We start from the raw sequence: 21,379 nt of genomic DNA on the forward strand, positions 1-21,379 counted from the left end.
ACATAACCAGGAAGTTCTGGAGCTCCACAGGATATATCTGTGGTTCCCTGGAAAAAGGTGGTGGAGATGAGAGGGGGATGCTGTCCTTCTCCAGCCTCCAGTGGAGGAGCTTCTGTATTTTTTAGAGATGGTGGTGGGGGTTGAGAGGCCAGCCGAGATTGTATCCCTCCTTGTTAAGCATTTCATTGAGTTTCAGTGAGAAGGAATTTAAAAAATAAATGAAATGTAGAGAACTCATTAGAAAGCCTGAATATTTTATTGAATATACAAGATTTATTGAATATACAAATACATATTTTATATTTGTAGGTCAATGGCACAGAAATGTCCATACAAGCAAGAATTATTAAATAAATGATTGAAAGACAAATTATTTGACATTATGTTGGTCTCAGCCCTAAAATGATTGGATCTGACTTGTATCAGTGTGACAGTGGTGCTTCATAAAGGGTTGGGATGAAACCAACGTTCATCTCAGCATCTTGTGTCAAAAAGATTATTCATGAAAAAAAAGTGTAAAATTAAACAGCAGTTTCCATGTAGTTTTTATGATCTAAATGACATGAAGATGTTATTTCATACAGATGAAGTTGAGCTCAATGTCCTCAGACAGACTGACCCACTTCTGTTCTCCTCCAGCCTGCTGGGCGCCGGTGCTCCAGACCCTCCTGCCCCCTTCATCTCTGTACCAGCCCGTCCCGTTACCTGTGGACCAGTTCTGGTAGCAGCTGAATTCTCCACTCACCCACAACCAGAAGTTCAGAGTGTAGCTGTAGCGCAGACCCATCCAGACATAAGGAGTGGAGGCTTCTCCCGCCATCTCCCTCACCCAGCGCTGGACCTTCTCAGAAGTGACTGACACCAGGTCCACATGGTTCTGTCTGCAGTACAGCAGAGCCTCCTTCCAGGTCTTATTCTCACGGACCAGGACCAGATTATCTGGAGGAGACCAGGTACAGGAACAGAGAAGATCTTACAGTCAGACCAGTTGAACTCTGTATGAAGGTTCTAGAGTTTATATCTCACCTTGGTAACAGATAAAAGGAAACCGAGCACTACAATCTGTGCCCATCCATGTTCCTCCCTGACCGATAGCCGCTACAGGACAACTCGCTTTATTATTAAGAGGACGTCCTGCTGTCCAGTTCCTGTATGTAGAACTACTCTGGTCTGACCACACCCAGTTTCTGTGCAGACCAATCCAAGTATTGTTTGTCAACTGACGTGTGACCTTTTGATTGTCTTCACTGTTCCTGATGATGGCCAGGTCTGTGTAGTGCTGTCTGCAGTAGATCTGAGCTTCTGTCCAGGTTCTTCTGGTGGAGTTAATGACATAAATGCCACCAGCGTTGTTCTCTGTGAGGAACATAGTTGCAGTTTTCAGATACATTCATTATATGCTGCCATCTTTACAGGAACAGTAGAGAAGCTCCAGATAGTCACACATCTCTCTACTCCCTCAGCTTTATTAATCAGAGATTTTCTTACCTTGATAGCAGACAGTTGGATATTTGTTCCAACATCTGCCAATAAACCAGTCGCCTCCAGTATTTATCATTACACACCCCTCCAGAAAAAATCCAATAAACCATATACCAAAATAATAAATCGGTTTCTGACTCCAGTTTCTGAATCCTGTATCTGCATGACTGTAGGACATGTTGTCCTGTATGGACCATCTCCATGTGTCCCCATAGTAAAGTCCAATCCAGACTAGACCTTTATAACCCTGCTGTACAGTGATGTCCACCATCATCTTCATGTCCTCTGTGTCCTCAACAGTGGCCAGGTCAGTGTAATTCCCCCTGCAGTAGCTCTGGGCTTCAGTCCAGTTCATACTCTTATTCACAAAATGATACTGGAGACCTGCACATGAAGACACACCTGAAGAGAAAAAAAATTACTTGTAATATGACATAATGATATATTATGTGTTTGGATATAATGATATTATTAGATTATTAATTATTAAAATATTATTACTATTATTATTAGTTATTAGTTATTAGAGGATTGAACTCAAATTACATTTAGTTTACTGAGACAATATTTAAATAAATTCCACTACAAAAACCAGGCAAATACAGTCAAACCAGACACAGACTATATTAATCTTCATAGTAATGTTCATAAACATAAACTCATACCTGATAATAAGAGCACGGTGAAAATAAAATGATCCATTTTCAAGGAGAAAAAGTCAAATCAGACTTTTATCAGATGGAGTTCAGGACAATATCCTGGATGGGAGTACAGAATAACCAGAATTGGATGAACAGAGACTCTGTGCACATTTATAAGTACCTTTCTACAGTAATCTCTAATTTGCATATACTTTATGTATATCCTGCCCCACCAGAAACACACAGAGACACAAAATAAAACCTAATAATGACATTGCGGTGTAAGTAATAAAAAAAAAAAAAAAAACTGCACATCATGAGTTCAAATAAAATAAGTTAGTTTATGTATCAGCTTCAACTGTAATATCATGTTTTCAAGCCATTTTCATAGATTTTATAAATGATACTTTCATTGTAATCTGATGGTCTTCTGCACCCTCCATTTAGTGTTTTCACATTTATGGTTTATCTTTATTTTTCATTTTTACTTATTTCTGTAAAGTTCTTGTTTTGTGAGCTACACATCGTTTTTTTTCCTGCTTTTAACCTGTGAAGACTTTAAATGGCTTGATTTTAACATCATTAATTTAATACTGAATTGAAGATTACTTGTGATTATCCTGTTGGATAAATTTGCATGTAAACATCTGCTTAAAAGCCGGCTGAAAATATGATTTTATGTCAGGGAAATGTGTCTGATATTTGTTTCATTTTATTACTCAACTCTCTATATAGGACGCAGGTGTCATCTTGTTTATATGACTGTGCAGGGTGTGACAATGCAAATTAAATTCCTTAAACTTTTCAAAATGAACTGGACACTTTGTACACCTGTAACCCGCTGCTTTCACACTTTCCACTGTTTGGATGTGAAAGAAATTAAAATTTTGTGTGTTAGAGTCCAATATGAAAAATGAACAAGTATGAAGTATGTGTGTTTATTGATATTGTGACTGAATGGTAAATCGTTCAGTTCTTATATTATAAGGAAAATATTTGTTACTTTTAATGCTTATCATATAAGAAAATGACATGGATGTGAATTTCAATTCATTTGTCACTAGATTTTCAATAATTCGAACCCTTGTTTTTAAATTGTGCACAACTTCTCTAGATAAAGTGAAAATGGAAAATATTGAGTTCTTGCATTTGACCATTTTAACAATAAATGTTTGTTGATTTGTAATTTTATTCTTTATTTATTGTTTATAATTACCATAATTATTGATTTATCCTTTATCAGATCATATCAGATCATATGCAAATAATGGTTATCAATTAAACACTTGTTTGTATTTGGATGTGACTTAAGCACCAATCCTTTCCCCCGAACGTACGCAGTTGGCCTTGAACTAAAAAAAAATGAACAGTGACAAGTTCTTCTCTTGTATTTTTGATTGTTTTTTTCTCTCCTCCTTCCTACAAATCTGTCTTGAAAGCTTTTCATTTGAATTTGCTTCAAATGTACTGATAACCTATATACACGTCATCCACACAGCTCTTGGAAAGATCATTTGCATGGTGTCCCTTATCCACACAAATTAGACCAGGAGGAAATAAAAGAGACAAATGTGAGTTTTTTTCATTTATTGAAAGTGTTTAATAAAGTAATTCGATGAAAGTGTAACCCCTTTTTTCTGAAGTAAAGTCAGTGGTGCAGAACAGCTGATGCTGAGAAACACGCAAAGAAGGAAAGAGCATTTGAACACAGCGAGTTGCAAGTTGCTGTCATACGACTGGCTTTGCTAGAGGCCTCTTCATCTTATTTCACCAAACTCTTTGAGTTAAGAATGCTGTGGTGCTGAATGAGCTGAAGGAACCATCTACAGTACTGGGCAGATTGGTCAGCTCCAGTCTCACACTGGTTTGGAATATTTGTTTGGAGCAGGAATCCCAGTTTAGCTATCAGTGCGTTTACTTTTTAGTGTACGTTGGCCTAACTAATATATACTATACAGTCCTCACCTGGTGCTTTGATTACATTTGAAATATCTAAGACTAAAATTGAAATACAAGCAACTATAAGGGTAATGTAGAGTATATCTGTGCACATATGTACATTTCCACTCTTCATAAAGAGTCATATTTTAACAATTTGCAAAAAGTCCCATGAGTCTTTCTTGCCACCATACGGGATCAAACCAGTTTGTGGCGGGTCACCACCGGGCTGCTAGCTTAAGCCACTATCAACATGGAGCGGCATCGTCAGTGGCCCACAGACAAAAGACATTTTAAAAAATTCTGGGAGGAAGAATATTTTTCACTGACATAAATGCCAAAACGGTCTGCCTTATTGGTAACCAGTCTGTTGCGGTACTAAAGGAGCATAACATTCGTCGTCATTATGAGACGAAGGACGCAGCATTTTTGCAATTCAAAGGTGATGCGCGAAAGAACAAGACCAGGGAGCTGCTGGCTAAACTTCACAGGCAACAAGGGACTCTTACACGGCCCTCGACAGTCCAGGACAGAGCGACACGGGCCAGCTTTGAGATTAATGCGCTAATTACCTGGACTGGGAGATCATTTTCAACAGGTGACTTTGGTAAGGAGTGTCTGTCCATAGCTGCGACCATCATGTGCCCGTCACAGGCAAAAACTTTCTCCCGGATCAGCCTCTCACCAAACACTGTGACACGAGACATTAAGGAGCAATTTAAAGCAAAGGCTGCTGAATTCGTCGCCTTTTCTTTGGCGTGTGATGAGAGCACGGACATTTCGGACTCTGCACAACTTTTGGTTTTCATACGGGGAGTAAACGAAAACATGGAAATAACTCAGGAGCTGGCTGGATTTGAGACACTGCGCAGCACAACAAAAAGTGAGGATTTGTTTGCAGCCGTTGAGCAAGTGTTGGATACGAACGGGCTGAGCTGGGAAAAATTGGTTGGGATAAGAACTGATGGAGCACCTGCCATGGTTGGGAGGAAAGCAGGCCTTGCCTCACCCATTTCCCAGAAGGTTCCCCAATGTGGAGGTAAGGTGGCAAAAATACCACTGCATCCTGCACCAAGAGCAACCATGTGCCAGATCAGTTGGTGCGATAAATACGTTCGAAAGCGCTCTCACACCGCCAGTTCAGAGATCTTCTAGAGGAGGTTGATTCACAATACAAGGATGTGCTTTACCACCAAGAGGTGAGGTGGATTTTTTTGAGCTGCGCCGTGTCATCGCAGTGTTTCTGACAAGCAAGAACAGTGACACTCAAGTCCCCACAGATGAAAACTGGTTTTGTGACATGGCTTTTATGGTGGACATCACTGACCTGCTCAACACCCTGAATATTCAGCTTCAAGGGAAGGATCAGATCATCACTGAGCCATTTGACCACATAACGGCTTTCAGGTCAAAGCTGCAGCTACTCTGTCAGCAGGTAGGTTACTACATCGTACACACACAGAGACACACATACACATTCAGTTTTAATGGTGATAATGTCTATCATGCTGTATTTTATGCCGTAAATAAGTCCCGTCCTTGTTAACTGTGTTGCGGAGGGACAGCGTTGTCCATGGTTCTTGAACTTGATTGACAGGCAGACATGCGCTTTGTTTGTCTTTTGGAACTTGCATATTTTTTTGTGATTGTAAAAATTCTTATGATTTAATTAAGTGATAATGGAGAGCAAAGGTGGCAGCATGTACATGCACCTCACTTGATAAAAGTGCAGTTACTGGGATTGATATTATGTGGAATATGTTAGTAAGTGCATTTATTAACATTTCCATATTCCACTATTGTGCAGTTAAAAAGTATTGTTAAAAAGTATTGTAATAAAATTGTAAGGCTGTATTATTTTCAAAGTACATTAAACAACATTTATGTTGCAATATTTCTTATTATTTGACAACTTAGCAGCTCTCTCACTTCTTCCCAGGAAACCTTGCACACTTCCCTAGTCTGAGAGAGGTCAACCTTGTGAAGCAGAGACTGCCTGAATATGCAGCACTTCTCAGACACTTGGACCAGGACTTTGCGTTGCGCTTTGAGGACTTTAGGGAACGTAGAGGTGTGATTCTGAGCTAAAGAATAAATTCATGTCACTACACCTGACAGACAAGTGCGTCATCGAATTCCCCCTGTGACACTCTCACTAGTGGTGCAGTTATATTGTTGCTACTGTTGTTGTTGTGTTGCTGTTGGATATGCACTCTTTGACATTTTGCACTATATGTGATTACAAAAGTTTTCTAAATGTTCTAAAGGCCTATATATGACTTATTTCTCATATTTAGTTTAATGTTATTTACAGAGAAATGAAGGTTAGATAACTGTTTGATAAATAAAAGTATTTTACTTTACTATTAGTCTTTGTATTTTGTGTAAAATATTACATTTGGCCCGCGGTCCTCCGATAGATTTTCATTTTGGCCCACTAAGGGAAAATGTTTGGGCACTCCAGGATTAAACAGAACTTTGGTTGCTTCTGTTGCTGCTACTGAACCAGGAAGTTCTGGAGCTCCACAGGATGTTTTCTGTGGTTCCCTGGAAAAACGTGGTGGAGATGAGAGGGGGATGCTGTCCTTCTCCAGCCTCTGAAGGAAGTGGAGGAGCTTCTGTATTTTTCAGAGATGGTGGTGGGGGTTGAGAGGCCAGCCGAGGTTGTATCCTTCCTTGTCTACCTTATTAAGTGTTTCATTGAGTTTCAGTAACAGACAGTAAGAAGGAATTTAATTGAAATTAAATAAATGAAATGTAGAGAAGACATTAGAAAGCCTGAATATTTAATTGTATGCAGATTTATTGAAAAAACAAATACATATTTTATATTTTTAGGTCAATGGCAAAGAAAAGTCAATTCAAGCAAGAATTATTAAATAAAAGATTGAAAGACAAATGATTTGACATTATGTTGGTCTCAGCCTTAAAATGATTGGATCTGACTTGGTGTGACAGTGGTGCTTCATAAAGGGTTGGAATAAAAAAACAACGTTCATCTCAGCATCTTGTCTCAAAAAGATTATTCATGAAAAAAAATCTGTAATATTAAACAGCAGTTTCCATGTAGTTTGATCTAAATGACATGAAGGTGTTATTTTATGCAGATGAAGTTGAGCTTAGTGTCCTCAGACAGACTGACCCACTTCTGTTCTCCTCCAGCCTGCTGGGCACCGGTGCTCCAGACCCTCCTGCCCCCTTCATCTCTGTACCAGCCCGTCCCGTTACCTGTGGACCAGGACTGGTAGCAGCTGAATTCTCCACTCACCCACAACCAGAAGTTCAGAGTGTAGCTGTAGCGCAGACCCATCCAGACATAAGGAGTGGAGGCTTCTCCCGCCATCTCCCTCACCCAGCGCTGGACCTTCTCAGAAGCGACTGACACCAGGTCCACATGGTTCTGTCTGCAGTACAGCAGAGCCTCCTTCCAGGTCTTATTCTCACGGACCAGGACCAGATTATCTGGAGGAGAACAGGTACAGGAACAGAGAAGATCTTACAGACAGATCAGGTGAACTCTGTATGAAGGTTCTAGAGTTTATATCTCACCTTGGTAACAGATAAAAGGAAACCGAGCACTACAATCTGTGCCCATCCATGTTCCTCCCTGACTGATATCAGCTACAGCACAACTCGCTTTATTATTAAGAGGAAGTCCTGCTGTCCAGCTCCTGTATGTAGAATTATTCTGGTCTGACCACACCCAGTCTCTGTGCAGACCAATCCAAGTATTGCCTGTCAACTGACTTGTGACGTTTTGATTGTCTTCACTGTTCCTGATGATGGCCAGGTCTGTGTAGTGCTGTCTGCAGTAGATCTGAGCTTCTGTCCAGGTTCTTCCGGTGGAGTTAATGACATAAATGCCACCAGCGTTGTTCTCTGTGAGGAACATAGTTGCAGTTTTCAGATACATTCATTATATGCTGCCATCATTACAGGAACAGTAGAGAAGCTCCAGATAGTCACACATCTCTCTTCTCCCTCAGCTTTATTAATTCAGCGATTTTCTTACCTTGATAGCAGACAGTTGGATATTTTGTCGAACATCCGGCATCATTCCAGCTGCCTTCATTATTTATCATTACACAGGCCGCCTTTATTTCTATAGTAATCGGTGTACCACCATTATCAGGCTGTCTGAGTTCAGGTGGAGTCTGACTCCAGTTTCTGAATCCTGTATCTGCATGACTGTAGGACTTGTTGTCCTGTATGGACCATCTCCATGTGTCCCCATAGTAAAGTCCAATCCAGACTGGACCTTTATAATCCTGCTGTACAGTGATGTCCACCATCATCATCATGTCCTCTGTGTCCTCAACAGTGGCCAGGTCAGTGTAATTCCCCCTGCAGTAGCTCTGGGCTTCAGTCCAGGTCATATTCTCATTCACAAAGTGATACTGGAGACCTGCACATGAAGACACATCTGAAGAGAAATAAATATATATATATATATATATATATATATATATATATATATATATATATATATATATATATATATATATATATATATATATATATATATATCTATATATATATATATATATATATATATATATCTATATATATATATATATATATATATATATATATATAAGTTATTAGAGGATTGTACTCAAATTACATTTAGTTTTACTGAGACAATATTTAAATAAATTCCATTACAAGAATCAGGCAAATACAGTCAAACCAGACACAGACTATATTAATGTTCATAGTAAAGTTCATAAACATAAACTCATACCTGATAATAAGAGCACGGTGAAAATAAAATGATCCATTCTTAAGGACATAAAGTTAAATCAGACTTTTATCAGATGGATTTTGAGGACAATATTCTGGATGGGAGAACAGAATAACCAGAATGGGATGAACAGAGACTCTGTGCCCATTTATAAGTACCTTTCTACAGTATTCTCTAATTTGCATACAATTTCTGTATATCCTGCCCCACCAGAAACACACAGAGACACAAAATAAAACTCAAACCTGAAAACCTAATAATGACATTGCGGTGTAAATAATAATAAAAAAAAAAAAACTCACATCATGACTTTTCACTTAAAATAAGTTGGTTTAACTGTTAAAGCATGTTAAAAAGTCATAGAATTTATAAATTATATTTTCATTGTAATCTGATGGCCTTCTGCATCCTCCATTTAGTGTTTTCACATTCATGATTTTCTTTATTTTGAATGAATGAGCAAGTATGAAGTTTGTGTGTTGATTGACATTGTGACTGAATGGTAAATTGTTCAGTTATTTTATTATAAGTAAAATATTGGCCACTTTTAATTCTTTAAACTCATGTAGAAGAAAAGTTCATTCAGACAAGTAAAGTTGTTATCAGATTTTAGAAATTTTAAACTCTCTTTCTTGTACAGACAGAACATGAGGTTACTTGACGTAACCCCGGTTCTCTGATAACATGAGTGAGGTATCTCACTATGGGAACGCCCTCAGCGTGACCGATCGCGGAAGCACCAATGACACCACGTCCGTCGCAGACGGACCAATGGCAGCTGCACCCCGGGAGCCCCGCCTCCCTATATCAGGTGCCGCCGCCCACCGGAACGGCCTTCTCTAACATGCTCTTCCCTGTGCCAAATGCAAGGAGGGGAAAGCAGTGAGATACCTCACTCATGTTATCAGAGAACCGGGGTTACGTCGAGTAACCTCATGTTCTCTTTCAAACATTCGCTCGGTATCTCACTATGGGAAAGATATGGCCAACTCCCATATTGCATGCTTTCCGAAGTACCTCCGGACGCACACGGAGCTGAAACAACTCTAATCAGCGGCACCAACACTAAGCACAGCGTGCGCGAGCGGCGGGGCTGTGACGTCGAGTCGGTAAAACCTAATAAATGTGTGTGGCGTAGCCCAGCTAGCAGCAGCACAAATATCACGTACAGAAACACCCCTGAATAAAGCCCAAGAGGTAGCCGTGGCTCTAGTGGAATGAGCCCTAAGCCCCTGCGGGGGCGGGAGACCCCGTGCATGGTAGGCCATGCCGATACCTTCCACCAGCCAGCGTGATAACCGCTGAGATGAAATCGGCTTACCTCTGTATGGAGGAACCCAGGACACAAACAGCTGGTCACTCCTCCTGAAACCTCTGGTTCTGTCCGTGTAAACCCACAAAGCACGTACCGGACACAAACAATGCAGCCGCCGATCTTCTTCTGAAGCAAATGGAGGGGGGTGAAAAGCGCTCAGCTCCACAGCGCTACAATTATAAGCAGAGTTAACAACCTTGGGAACAAATGCAGGGTTAGGTAACAGCACAACTCTAGCATCGCCCAGGCCGAAGTTCATACAAGAAGGATGAACAGAGAACGCATGAATCTCACTCACCCGCTTCGCTGAGGACAGCGCGAGAAGCAAAGCTGTCTTGAGAGTCAAGAGTTTCACACTCACCTGTTCCAGAGGCTTAAAAGGAGGTTCTGAGAACATCTGCAGGACCAAGGGCAAGTCCCACGAAGGGACGAAAAGCTGACTAGCCGGCCGGAGCCGGTGGGCGCCTTTCATAAAACGGCGCACGAGAGGATGCTGACCAACAGACGTGTTGTCAAACCCCACGTGGCATGCTGCTATAGCAGCTAGATACACTTTAACAGTGGAAAATGCCCTGCCCTTGTCCAACATGTCCTGCAGGAAACATAACACCACAGTAACCGAACACACAAAGGGCACCACCCGCCTCTGTTCGCACCACTGTTCAAAAACGCGCCACTTGCTGTCATACAGTGTGCGCGTGGATGGAGCCCTGGCACTCTGGATGGTGGTGATCACCCTGGCAGGGAGACCAGCCGCGTCCAAATTCAGCCTCTCACGGGCCAGACCCACAAATTCAGCAGACCTGGAGAGGGGTGGAAAATCTCCCCGCGCGCTTGTGACAGAAGGTCCCTGCGCGGCGGGAGCTGCCAGGGCTCGTCCCACAGAAGCTGAAATATCTCTGCCAGCCACGGCCTTCCCGGCCAGCGGGGGGCCACCAGCAGGAGAGTCAGACTGCCAGAGTGTGGGGCAAATCAGGCTCAGGGGTGGGAACGCGTACATCAGCGCGTCCACCCCCAACGGCGCGTCGCTGTCTTTCAGAGAGAAGGACAGGGGACACTGCGCGTCTCCGCGCGAGGCGAAGAGATCTACGGCAGCCCTGCCGAACCTCTCCCAGATCTGAGTAACCACCTGAGGGTGGAGCCTCCACTCGCCGTACAGGGGGTTCCCCTTGGAGAGGAGGTCCGCCCCCGAATTCACCAAACCCGGCACATGCGTCGCACGCAGTGACGCAAGGTGCGCGTAACTCCAAAGAATTAATCTCCGCGCCAGACCGTGCAGACGGCGTGAGCGCGTCCCGCCCTGCCGGTTGACATATGCCACCGCGGTTGTATTGTCCGTCCTGATAAGAACATGACAGCCCCGCAGGTGGGGGAGAAAATGCACCACAGCGTGAAAAACCGCCAACAGTTCCAGGTAGTTTATATGGGCGTCCCGAAGCCGTGATGGCCAGAGCCCGTTGACCGTCCTGCCTTCGAACACGGCGCCCCAGCCCGTGAGGGAGGCGTCCGAGGTCATTGTCTTCCTTACGGACACGACACCCAGTGGCGCGCCGGACAAATAATTGCCCGCCCTCTGCCACCAGTGGAGAGCCGTGAGGCAGTCCTCCGAGACCGTGACAGAACGGCCGAGGTGCCGACGGGGACAGAGACGCAGCGCTGACACCCAGCGCTGAAATTCCCTCATGTTCAACAGTCCCAGCGGAACCACTGCAACAGTAGAAGCCATGAGTCCCAGCAGGCGCAGGCAGGTCCTGAACTGGACCGCTCTGCCGCTGCTGAACAGACCAACGCACTGTTTTAACGACAGTATGCGTCTCTCGGACAGTGAAGCACGAAAAGACACAGAATTTATCTGGAGGCCCAGATATTCTACGGTCTGGGACGGAACCAGTGCGCTCTTGGCGTAGTTTATACTGAAACCCAGGCTGGTGAGGTGGGTCACCAGTACTTTCGTTTCGTGCACTGCCTGCGATCGGGCGCAGAGCAGATAATCGTCCAGATAAGCCAGAACCCTGACGCCCGAGGATCTGAGCGGGGTCAGAGCTGCTTCTATACATTTGCTGAACACACGGGGCGCGAGGCTCAGGCCGAACGGAACCGTGAGAAACTCGTAAGCCACACCGTGGAAACAGAACCAGAGATACCGCCTGTGGGCAGGATAGATTCCTATGTGAAAATACGCGTCCTGCAGGTCCACTGTAGTGAACCAGTCGCCGGGACGAACCGAGCGAAAAAGGCCCTTGTGAATGAGCATTCTGAATCTGAACTGCCTGAGGTGTTTGTTGAGTACACGCAGGTCCAGAATAGGGCGGAGCCCTCCGTCCCGTTTTGGAACCAGGAAATAGCGAGAATAAAAACCCCGCTGCATTTCCTCCACGGGGACGGGCCTTATTGCCCGTTTGCTCAGAAGGGAGGTTATTTCTGCCTCCAAAACCTGAGCGGCATCCCCAGTTGCCAGCGACGAAACCACCCCGTTGAACGCGGGGGGACGTGCCGCAAACTGCAGCCTGTAACCTTTCCCTACCGTCGCCAGGACGCAGGGGTGAACTGCGCATGCGCGCCAGCTGTCGACACGGCGCGCAAGGGGGTTCATCTGGTGTAGGCGCAGAGGCATGACACTCTCTGCTTAAGTTTCGTTTTTGTTTGTGCGCCTGCGCCCTCAGCCCTAGGCGTGGATGCGGCAGCGCAATTTTTAATGAACCCTGAGAACGGCAAGGGAACGGAAAATTAACTGGGACAAACCCGTCTCACCCGCTCCACATTCAAACTCGACCGAACGAGCTGAGGGGAGGGCGTAAGAGGAAGCACGGTGTGAACTGGTGCTTTGGTCCTGCAATGAAGCGGGGGAACAAAAGTGGCCGCTGAACATTGAACAGAACGTTCTGCCGACGTGCACACCATCACCCGTTTTGCTGGGGGAGGGGCGAGCGTGACGTCGGTCAAGGGAGGGGGGAGGCCAGAGACCACGTGGTGCTGGTGATGCCCCTGCTGTGAGGGAAACGAATCCCTAGGTCTGCCGGCGCTTCTTACCGCTGGGGGGAGGCTGGTCTGAAGCTGGTAGCCCGGTGTTGAGCTTGGGGTTCAGCTGCCCTCCCCGTGGCCCGCGGGCCAGGTGACCTGAAGTCAGATCGGAAACCCCGGTTTTGAGGCGGGGGTCCCGGGCGGGGGGGCGGGGGAGGGGCGCGCGGCGCCGGCTTGCGAGGCAGACAGAAGTCGAAGGCTTCTCCTTCTTTCTTCTGGAGATCGCACCTCTGCCGCATTGCCTCGACTGTTGGGCCGAAAAAAGGTTCTTACAGTCCACCGGCGCGTCGAGAAAATCAACCTTCTCCCGGTCGGTGAGACTGGACAAGTTTAACCACAACGAGCGCTCGCCCGCGACGGCGAGACCCATTGCACGGCCACAACTCTGAATCGCGCCGCGTGAAGTGCGCAGATTCAGGTCTGAAATCATGCAGATCTCCACCCAGGTCGCTGGATCGGGGTTGCCAGAGTCCAGCTGCTTTCCCAGCTCCTCGAGCAGTTCGGCTTGGTACGCCGTCAGGAGCGAGGTCACATTAAGCGCCCTGGCGGAAAGCGCGGAAGATTTAAAAATCCTCTGATAAATGGACGCGGTAAAGCGATCCATTTTACCTGGGAGCGACGGTCCTGTTGTCGAAAATGTAGCCCTCCTGGTCGGGTGGAGGTGATGAGCCACCGAAGCCTCGACCGTGGGGGGGCTGGAGAGCCCCAGCTCCTCCATGTCGCCAATATCCAAACCCGAGTAGCCCTTGACGGGAACGCGGTTAGAAAAGGGTTTATCCCAGGACCGTCTGACCTCGGTCACACACGCAGGCACCGCGGGAAGCGATTGGCTGAATGCGGGCGGACGAGAAGGGAGTCTTTTCCCGTCGAAAAAGTCCCTCTCAACCCCGAGGTCACCACGGGGGGCTGGCCATGCAATGCCCAGCCTGGCCGCGGCTCTTTTACACACCTCGACCAAACCGAAGTCCCCCGTGGAGGGCTCGCTGCCGTGAGCGCTGGGAGGTCTAGAGGGCTGCGCATCCGGGAGAATGGCATCCTCGTCGTCCTCCTCTGGCTCGTCTCGGAGGAGCTGATCGTCATCCTCCTCCTCGACGTCTGCCTCCTCCCTGTCCTCGAACACGTGCTCGTCGAACAGCGGGGGCAGCATAGGGGACTCGACGTCCATTATGTCCGCCCAACTCGTGGAGGCGCGGGGTGGAGGGGGTTTTGAGGCGCCCTCCGCCGCGGTTTTAGGCAGCAGACACGTGTCGGCGCGTGTGGACGCGGCGATACGCAGCCTCCTCTCCAGGGTTTTCACCGACATGGCTTTGCAGTGAGCGCAGCCATCCGGGTCCGCAAGCGACGCCCGAGCGTGCTTCACCCCCATGCACGTGATGCACATGGGGTGCGGGTCCTTGCCTGAGATACTGAAACCACAGGCAGCGGGGCAATAGCGGGACACGACGCCCTTTGTCCCGGAGGACCCGGCGGGAGAGGGGCTGGCCATTAGAACCTGGTGAGAGCTCTAAATGGCCGGGGACACTCGCCACAACGCGTTAGCGTCGAATTGCGTCCTTTCGCTTTTTTTCTGCTTTCCTACCCCTCGCCTTGACGCGTTAGGCGGTATTCGGAGGGCAGCGGGGGGTGAGCCCACTGTTCCTCCACAGAAACTAAGACAAAGGAAGACCTCTCGGTACCACGTGGAGGGTGACCGCAGACCTGCGTTCTGTGGCGAGGTCCTTGACGGTTCGCCTGTGAACTGTAAGCAGGGGGCAGCCACAATCCGGGCACTGAGGAAAGACCGCAGATCTTCACGGGGAAGAGTGCGAGAAGGCCGTTCCGGTGGGCGGCGGCACCTGATATAGGGAGGCGGGGCTCCCGGGGTGCAGCTGCCATTGGTCCGTCTGCGACGGACGTGGTGTCATTGGTGCTTCCGCGATCGGTCACGCTGAGGGCGTTCCCATAGTGAGATACCGAGCGAATGTTTGAAAGAAAACTGAAGGAACCACGTCCAGAACTGGTCTGATTTTGTACTGGCTTGCTAAGAGTATTGTTTTTCAGGTTTGTATCTGATCAACACAACTTTCATGTTAAAAAAAGAGATTAACTAAGTGTACATGATAAGGACCCAAGAAGTCTGGTCTACTTAATTTGATTAGATTTTTTTTGTAATTGAAGTAATTGATAAAGGCACTAAAGTAAAGTGAAGTGATTGTCACATGTGATACACAGCAGCACAGCACACAGTGAAATTTGTCCTCTGCATTCAACCCATCACCCTGAGTGAGCAGTGGACAGCCATGACAGGCGTCCGGGGAGCAGTGTGTGGGGACGGTGCTTTGCTCAGTGGCGCCTCAGTGGCACCTTGCGGATCGGGATTCGAACCGGCAACCTTCTGATTACGGGGCCGCTTCCTTAACCGCTAGGCCACCACTGCCCCAATAGATGTAATGTGACATTATTTAGATTGCAAATAAAGATCAATTAGATATAGCACATGAATTAAACCCAGTATAATTACAAAATCATGCCTTAAGAGAAACGAAACATTAAAATTATGAAGTTAATAAAAACAAATCTTTATTATCCCACATGATTCCTGCATTTACGGCATTTACCAGATGTCCTTTTCCAGAGCGTCTTACAATCAGTAGTTACAGGGACAGTCCCCCCCCGGAGATACTTAGGGTTAAGTGTCTTGCTCAGGGACACAATGGTAGTAAGTGGGATTGGAACCTGGGTCTTCTGGTTCATAGGCGAGTGTGTTACCTGCTAGTATACTACCGCCCTTTTCTCTGTCCTCTCCCAGAGTACTTGGCCGTGTAGGGATTGCTGGTCGTGTGATGGCCGCTCTGCAGATGAAGGGTGTAAAGTGGCCCTCGTGCGTACCGTAATAAAGGCCGTGAAAGTAAAGGTTGCGTACAGGCTCCACTCGAGAAACACCGCCTCCTGACAGCTGACCTTATCGCGGCACGGGGACGAGCGCGATTGGCCGAGCCATCCCCACACTCCACTTTAACTTCATTTCGTTCAAATGTCAGGAACCAGGGAACCAGGTACCTGCCTGGAACTGGACCCGCGCGACGGTATTCATCAATTCAGTCGTCTGCATCTGAAATGTCAGTCGTGGCGGCTCTTTTTACTTTTCCATGATGATTTGGGTGCAGGATGAGTAGCGACTGAATCTCCGCGGGATGCAAATGATGTACCACTATGTACAGAGCCAGAGGCCACTGAGGCTGTTATTCAAATTCTTATTTAAATCCCAGGTTTACCAGGTTTCTGAAGTCAGCATGTTCACCATCTCTCGATGAGATGAAGTTCAGTGGCTGATAAAAAGTTGGAACTGTGAGGATGAATATTTGACTTTTGGAAATGACCATCGGTCATCTCGTAATTCTAGTGATTCTCCCAGGACACTGGTGGCCTAGCAGTCAAACAAGCGGCCCCGTAATCTGAAGATTGCCCGTTTGAATCCTGGTCCGCCAAGGTGCCACCGAGATCCCCTTGATGAAGGTACCGTCCTCACACACTTCTCTGATGGTTAAATACAGAGGACACGTTTCACCGTGACACAGTGTGCTGTGCTGCAGTGTCTCACAATGACAAAAATAATCTCTTTCACTTCCTTGCATGAAGCACGGGGTGTTTATTTAGACGCTTTTCCCAACTGGAATGGGGAAGTAGTGATGAATGTGGTGGTGGTGTCCACAGGACATTGAGGTCGAGCCAGCAGGGGTGGGGGGAAATAGTGCCGAAAGTAACCAGAGCACAAGTTCTCTATATCCCGTACCCCAAAGAGGTGGGAGACGTGGTAGATCACAGCAGGGGTGATCTTGATCTGAATAGGCCTGGAAATAGCAATGGCAATGGTGGCTGGGTCTGTTTGACAAATGCGACAGTGAGAAGTTTATTTGTGAAACCGAGGAAATACGTTCACAGATAACATTGATAACATTATAATATGCAAATTAGATGAGTATCACATCTCACAAAATCTTTTTTTTCCCAAAGATATTTTGATTGACTTTAAGCAAGAGAAAGAGAACAACAAAAAAGAAAAAAATACCAAGCACACAATATAAAAAAGACCTCACTAAGTAAATAAATTCTGTAAGAGTTACAAAGATCGGGTAACGTTGCAGTAGAGTATTCTAGGAAAAATGGCAATTTAGTCATATTCGAAGAACAATAATGATAATAACGCATGCAATTCTAAACCCAACAACCTATATAACACATAATAATAACCCCGTCCTCATGCCAGATTGGTTAATTAAAAAGAACCAGACGACAATATAGTTTCTGGAACTTTACTGGGTGATTCTAATAGTCGGATTCTGAGACTGAAGGCTTGTAAAATACTTACATTTACATTTACAGCATTTATCATTTACAGCATTTATCAGATGCACTGAACGAGTATCTTATCTTTTCGAGGCTCAGACAGGACATAAGGTCCCTCATCCATTGACCACGGGTGGGAAGAGCAGCACCTTTCCTTCTGAGTAAGACTGCACGTCCGGCTAAAGGGGAAGCGAAAGATATGACATGCATCATCGCTGATTCCAAAAAGCGCAATAAAAGGATTAGGTTGTATACGCTGTTTGAGGACAGAGGACAGGACATCTCACAAAGTCTTTCGGCCATGCCCAAATGTACATTACATCTTTAAATTTATCCCTTTTTAGCCACAAGCTTTTAAAATCGGTCTGTTTCTCCTTTTTCATAGTGCCACAAACTATTTGTGCATTTTGCACCTACAATTAGGTGTAAAGTGCGTGTTGCTTTATGGGGACCGGATTCTTTATGGGGACCGGGTACAGGATTTGATGACACAAATAACAATGATATAAAACCCTCTTCTCCTCTCTCCGCTCGTCTCTTCTTTTCTCATCTCTTCTCTGTTGTCCTTGGAAGCGGCAGGATTTTTCTATCTCTCGGAACCATGCGGAATTTTGGCGGCCGTTCAGTCCAAACAGACCGGGCCGGGCCGGTGTAACCGATGCTCAACAAACAGCATTAGTTAAGGGCGAAGCGAGGGGAGGACAGGGAGGTGAGGCTGCAGATGGAGAGGCCAGAGTTTCACTCCGACCTCGCGTGTTCTGAAACCTCGCGGCTGGCATCTGAGCAGAAGAACCATCAGGCCAGCGTCTCCACTACGGATGGAAATTCGTAACAGCGCGTTCTAGTCGTGAGTGGCAGAGTAGGTCAGCTCCGGGTTAAAAGCATGAAAAGCAGAAGAACAATTTGGGATCTACTTTAATTCTGGATGTATTTATTAGACATCTGAATGGGTGTCTTTGTGAGTACTGTCTCTTGCGGTCTCTGACGAAGACACGCGGACACACACGCTCACCCGCAACATATTATAGAGCAAGATGATGCTGATATTCAAAATCCAGATTTGCGTGTCTGTCGCTCAAGGCCACCTTCACAAGGAAGTCCAGTCTGTTCATGTTCATCGGCCGTGTGTTTCTGGGTGTGTAGAGGTGTTGAGAGTTTGTGTGTGTGTGTGTGTGTGTGTGTGTGGCATGATTTAACACAACTTTTAGCCAGTCAGGATTCATTTTGCAGAACAAAGCCCCGGGTCAGAAAAGAAGACCCAGTCGCAGTGTTCAGTCATTCCGGCGCTAATTATTGATCAGATTGAGATCTGGGGAAAACCTGGAATGCCTTGTCATGTCCCTCAAGCCGCTTCTGAACTGTTTCTGCAGAGTGTACGGATTACGGAGAACGAACACCATGCTCCATCCCACCGGAACACCTTCAAAGTTCTGCTTCTGAAGTTCCGCTACTTATGTAGCTTTTGCTGCTAGGAAGGAATGATGCACATCTATCCAGCATTAAAGGTTTCATCAGTCTGTGCTCGGAACCCGCACATCCACAAACCCTGGCCACCCACGACCGAGAGTGTCTGACTCGGTTTGTTTGGGCACTGTGTCTCTTTGTCAAACACCATAAACTATTGTGTGTGTGTGTGTGTGTGTATGTGTGTATAAAAAAAATAAACCTTCCAGTAGGACACAGGGGCTCATAATGTTCTACCAGAAAAAGACCTGAGTAAGAAGGACCTGCTGCGTTGTTTCAGTTGTATTGTGACTCTCTGAGCCCTTTCCTCCCCTTCATGAAAGTGAAGTGATTGTCATTGTGATACACAGCAGCACAGCACACAGTGAAATGTGTCCTCTGCATTTAACCCGTCGCACTGTGTGAGCAGTGGGCAGCCATGACAGGCGCCCGGGGAGAAGTGTGTGCTCCCCGGCTCCCCACCCTCTTATTCAAAAAGTATTTCACACAAATCTAACACTTACACACTCACATGCGTACACACTGCACAAAATAAAAATGAATAAATAAATAATATTATGGTTTTTCTTCGTCTAGCACTTAACAATCTCCGAGCATTTTCTATTCCTGACAAGTTCGTCCTTATCAGGACTCTTAGTTTTTGTAAACTCAAAATCTATAAAAATCAAACGAGACTTGCTGGTGTCTTCCTCCTGTAAGTCGCTTTGGATAAAAGCATCTGCTAAGTAAAAGTAAAGTAATGTAAAGTAAAGTGTGGGGATGGTGCTTTTGCTCAGCGCCACCTCAGTGGTACCTTGGCGGGTCGGGATTCGAAACGGCAACCTTCTGGTTACGGAAACGCTAGGCCACCGCTGCTCCTCATTTCAGGTTGACGGTCTGTCACCCCATGTGGTAACGGACCAGTTTAGTGTGGACGGTCTGGTTTCTGAGCTTCAGGGCTCTGTTCTGTCGCTGATCTGTAATGAAGGGGAGAGGAAGCGTTTACAATAACCTCTACAGAAAAATAAAAAAAAAATCCTGTCAAAAACACACAGAAAGCAGACATCTGTTTCCCTCCAGATCTCCAGGTGTCCCCTTTGTGTCCCCCATCCTCCCTGAATGGAGGCGCAGTATCAGTATTAATAATACGCTGCTCCTCTCCTCCAGAATTATGTTCAACAGCGCGAGTCAGTGTTTCAGCTCCATGTACGCCTCTGTGTTGTGAATGCAGGTGTGTGTGTGTTTCTGGTTTACTGGATATGCTAGATTTTGGTGTTGTGTGTCTATGAATATAATTGTGTATTTAATGAGGTGTGCCGGTGTGTTTGCATGCTTATTTCAGATTATTGAATGAATCAGTGTGTGTGTGTGTGTGTGTGTGTGTGTGTTTTATGTGCATCATGGCTTGTCCTGCTGAGTCATCAGTGAACTGTAACACCGGGCTGTGGGTGGAGCTCGAGTAACCTTTGACCTGCCATGAAACCACAGCGGGGTCACTTCAGGCCACACAGCAACTACGTAATGCGGCCGAGTTTAGCTCAGCGACGGACTAGAACATTTCAGAGGAACAGCAATAAAACGGATCACTGAAGAACGTTTTCTTCACAATATCGGAACATCGTTCTTTGTTTCCTCTTGATCTGTTTTCTACTCTGTCTCTGATAAACTGATCAATGTTGATTTCGTCCATGTTTTCTTTTTGTGACAGGTAGCATGATGCTAGTGCTAACACTGTCACACCTTTAGCCAGATTTGCCCCAAAATTGCCCCTTAATGGCAATGCAGAATCCAACATGGATACAGATTCATGTTGATTTTTAAAAGAAGGAAATTGGAGGAAACCATGGAACCCGGAGAATACACAGAAACTCTGCCCACACAAGGGGCAGAAATGTTGCCGGTTCGAATCCCAATCCGCCATGGTGCCACTGAGGTGACACTGATCAAAACACCGTCCCCACACATGGCACCGTCCCCTGTCATGGTGCCCACTGTTCACCAAGGTGAAGACTAAAAGCAGAGGACACATTTGGTTGTGTGCACTGTGGACATTCACTGTCCAAGTCAGGATTGGAACTCACAATCTTGGAGGCATGAGGCCACGCCTTGCTGTCCAGCTGTTTTACCCACACATTTCAAAGGAGTTTTGAGTACAGAATACTGTGTATTCTGAGTATTCAACACCCACCCTGTTAGGGAACAAGTTTCTGTCATTTTCTAACCCCACTGAACTCGTGCTGCCCGCGGCGTGAACTGCGCTGCCTCGGTTGTTCCATCCACGCTGGCCGCCCTCCATCAGCTGGAGCTGCACCTTGGTTCTGCTGAGGTCTGCTGCTCCGTGTTTGGTTTGAGTCGGAGCCTCGCGATGCTGTCATGGGTTCCTTCTCCTGGTTTTTTCCCCCCGTCGGGTTCTGTTCCAACGTGAAGTCTGCAAACGTCCAGAGTCATCTGCTCCTTCTCACTTTCTCT

General features: G+C 46.1%; 2 protein-coding genes across 2 annotated transcripts; both read right to left on the reverse strand.

Annotated features, from left to right (window-relative positions):
* Window positions 1-439: 439 nt before the first annotated feature.
* Window positions 440-2,254, reverse strand: LOC114773831 (macrophage mannose receptor 1-like). Its single transcript, XM_028965995.1, has 4 exons — window positions 2,148-2,254; window positions 1,489-1,884; window positions 1,027-1,356; window positions 440-939 (listed from the first exon to the last, which is right to left on the reverse strand). Exons 1-4 carry the CDS (start codon window positions 2,182-2,184, stop codon window positions 572-574), a joined length of 1,131 nt encoding a protein of 376 aa, XP_028821828.1. The 5' UTR covers window positions 2,185-2,254; the 3' UTR covers window positions 440-571.
* A 4,721-nt stretch (window positions 2,255-6,975) lies between these two features.
* LOC114773832 (macrophage mannose receptor 1-like) lies at window positions 6,976-16,069 on the reverse strand. The gene is made up of 4 exons (XM_028965996.1): window positions 16,010-16,069; window positions 8,074-8,466; window positions 7,611-7,940; window positions 6,976-7,523 (listed from the first exon to the last, which is right to left on the reverse strand). The coding sequence occupies exons 2-4, from the start codon at window positions 8,435-8,437 to the stop codon at window positions 7,156-7,158; spliced, it is 1,062 nt and encodes a 353-aa protein (XP_028821829.1). The 5' UTR covers window positions 8,438-8,466; window positions 16,010-16,069; the 3' UTR covers window positions 6,976-7,155.
* Window positions 16,070-21,379: the final 5,310 nt, after the last annotated feature.

The sequence above is a fragment of the Denticeps clupeoides genome, unplaced genomic scaffold, assembly GCF_900700375.1.
Source record: "Denticeps clupeoides unplaced genomic scaffold, fDenClu1.1, whole genome shotgun sequence".
NCBI classification, from domain to species: Eukaryota; Metazoa; Chordata; class Actinopteri; order Clupeiformes; family Denticipitidae; genus Denticeps; species Denticeps clupeoides.

Coding starts and splice junctions, on each gene's coding strand:
- LOC114773832 (XM_028965996.1), bottom strand. CDS start 8,437: ATGACCTGGACTGAAGCCCAGAGCTACTGCAGGGGGAATTACACTGAC. Junction 7,941..8,073: donor TCCAACTGTCTGCTATCAAG/GTAAGAAAATCG, acceptor TGTTCCTCACAG/AGAACAACGCTGGTGGCATT. Junction 7,524..7,610: donor TCCTTTTATCTGTTACCAAG/GTGAGATATAAA, acceptor GTTCTCCTCCAG/ATAATCTGGTCCTGGTCCGT.
- LOC114773831 (XM_028965995.1), bottom strand. CDS start 2,184: ATGGATCATTTTATTTTCACCGTGCTCTTATTATCAG. Junction 1,885..2,147: donor CACCGTGCTCTTATTATCAG/GTATGAGTTTAT, acceptor TTTTCTCTTCAG/GTGTGTCTTCATGTGCAGGT. Junction 940..1,026: donor TCCTTTTATCTGTTACCAAG/GTGAGATATAAA, acceptor GGTCTCCTCCAG/ATAATCTGGTCCTGGTCCGT.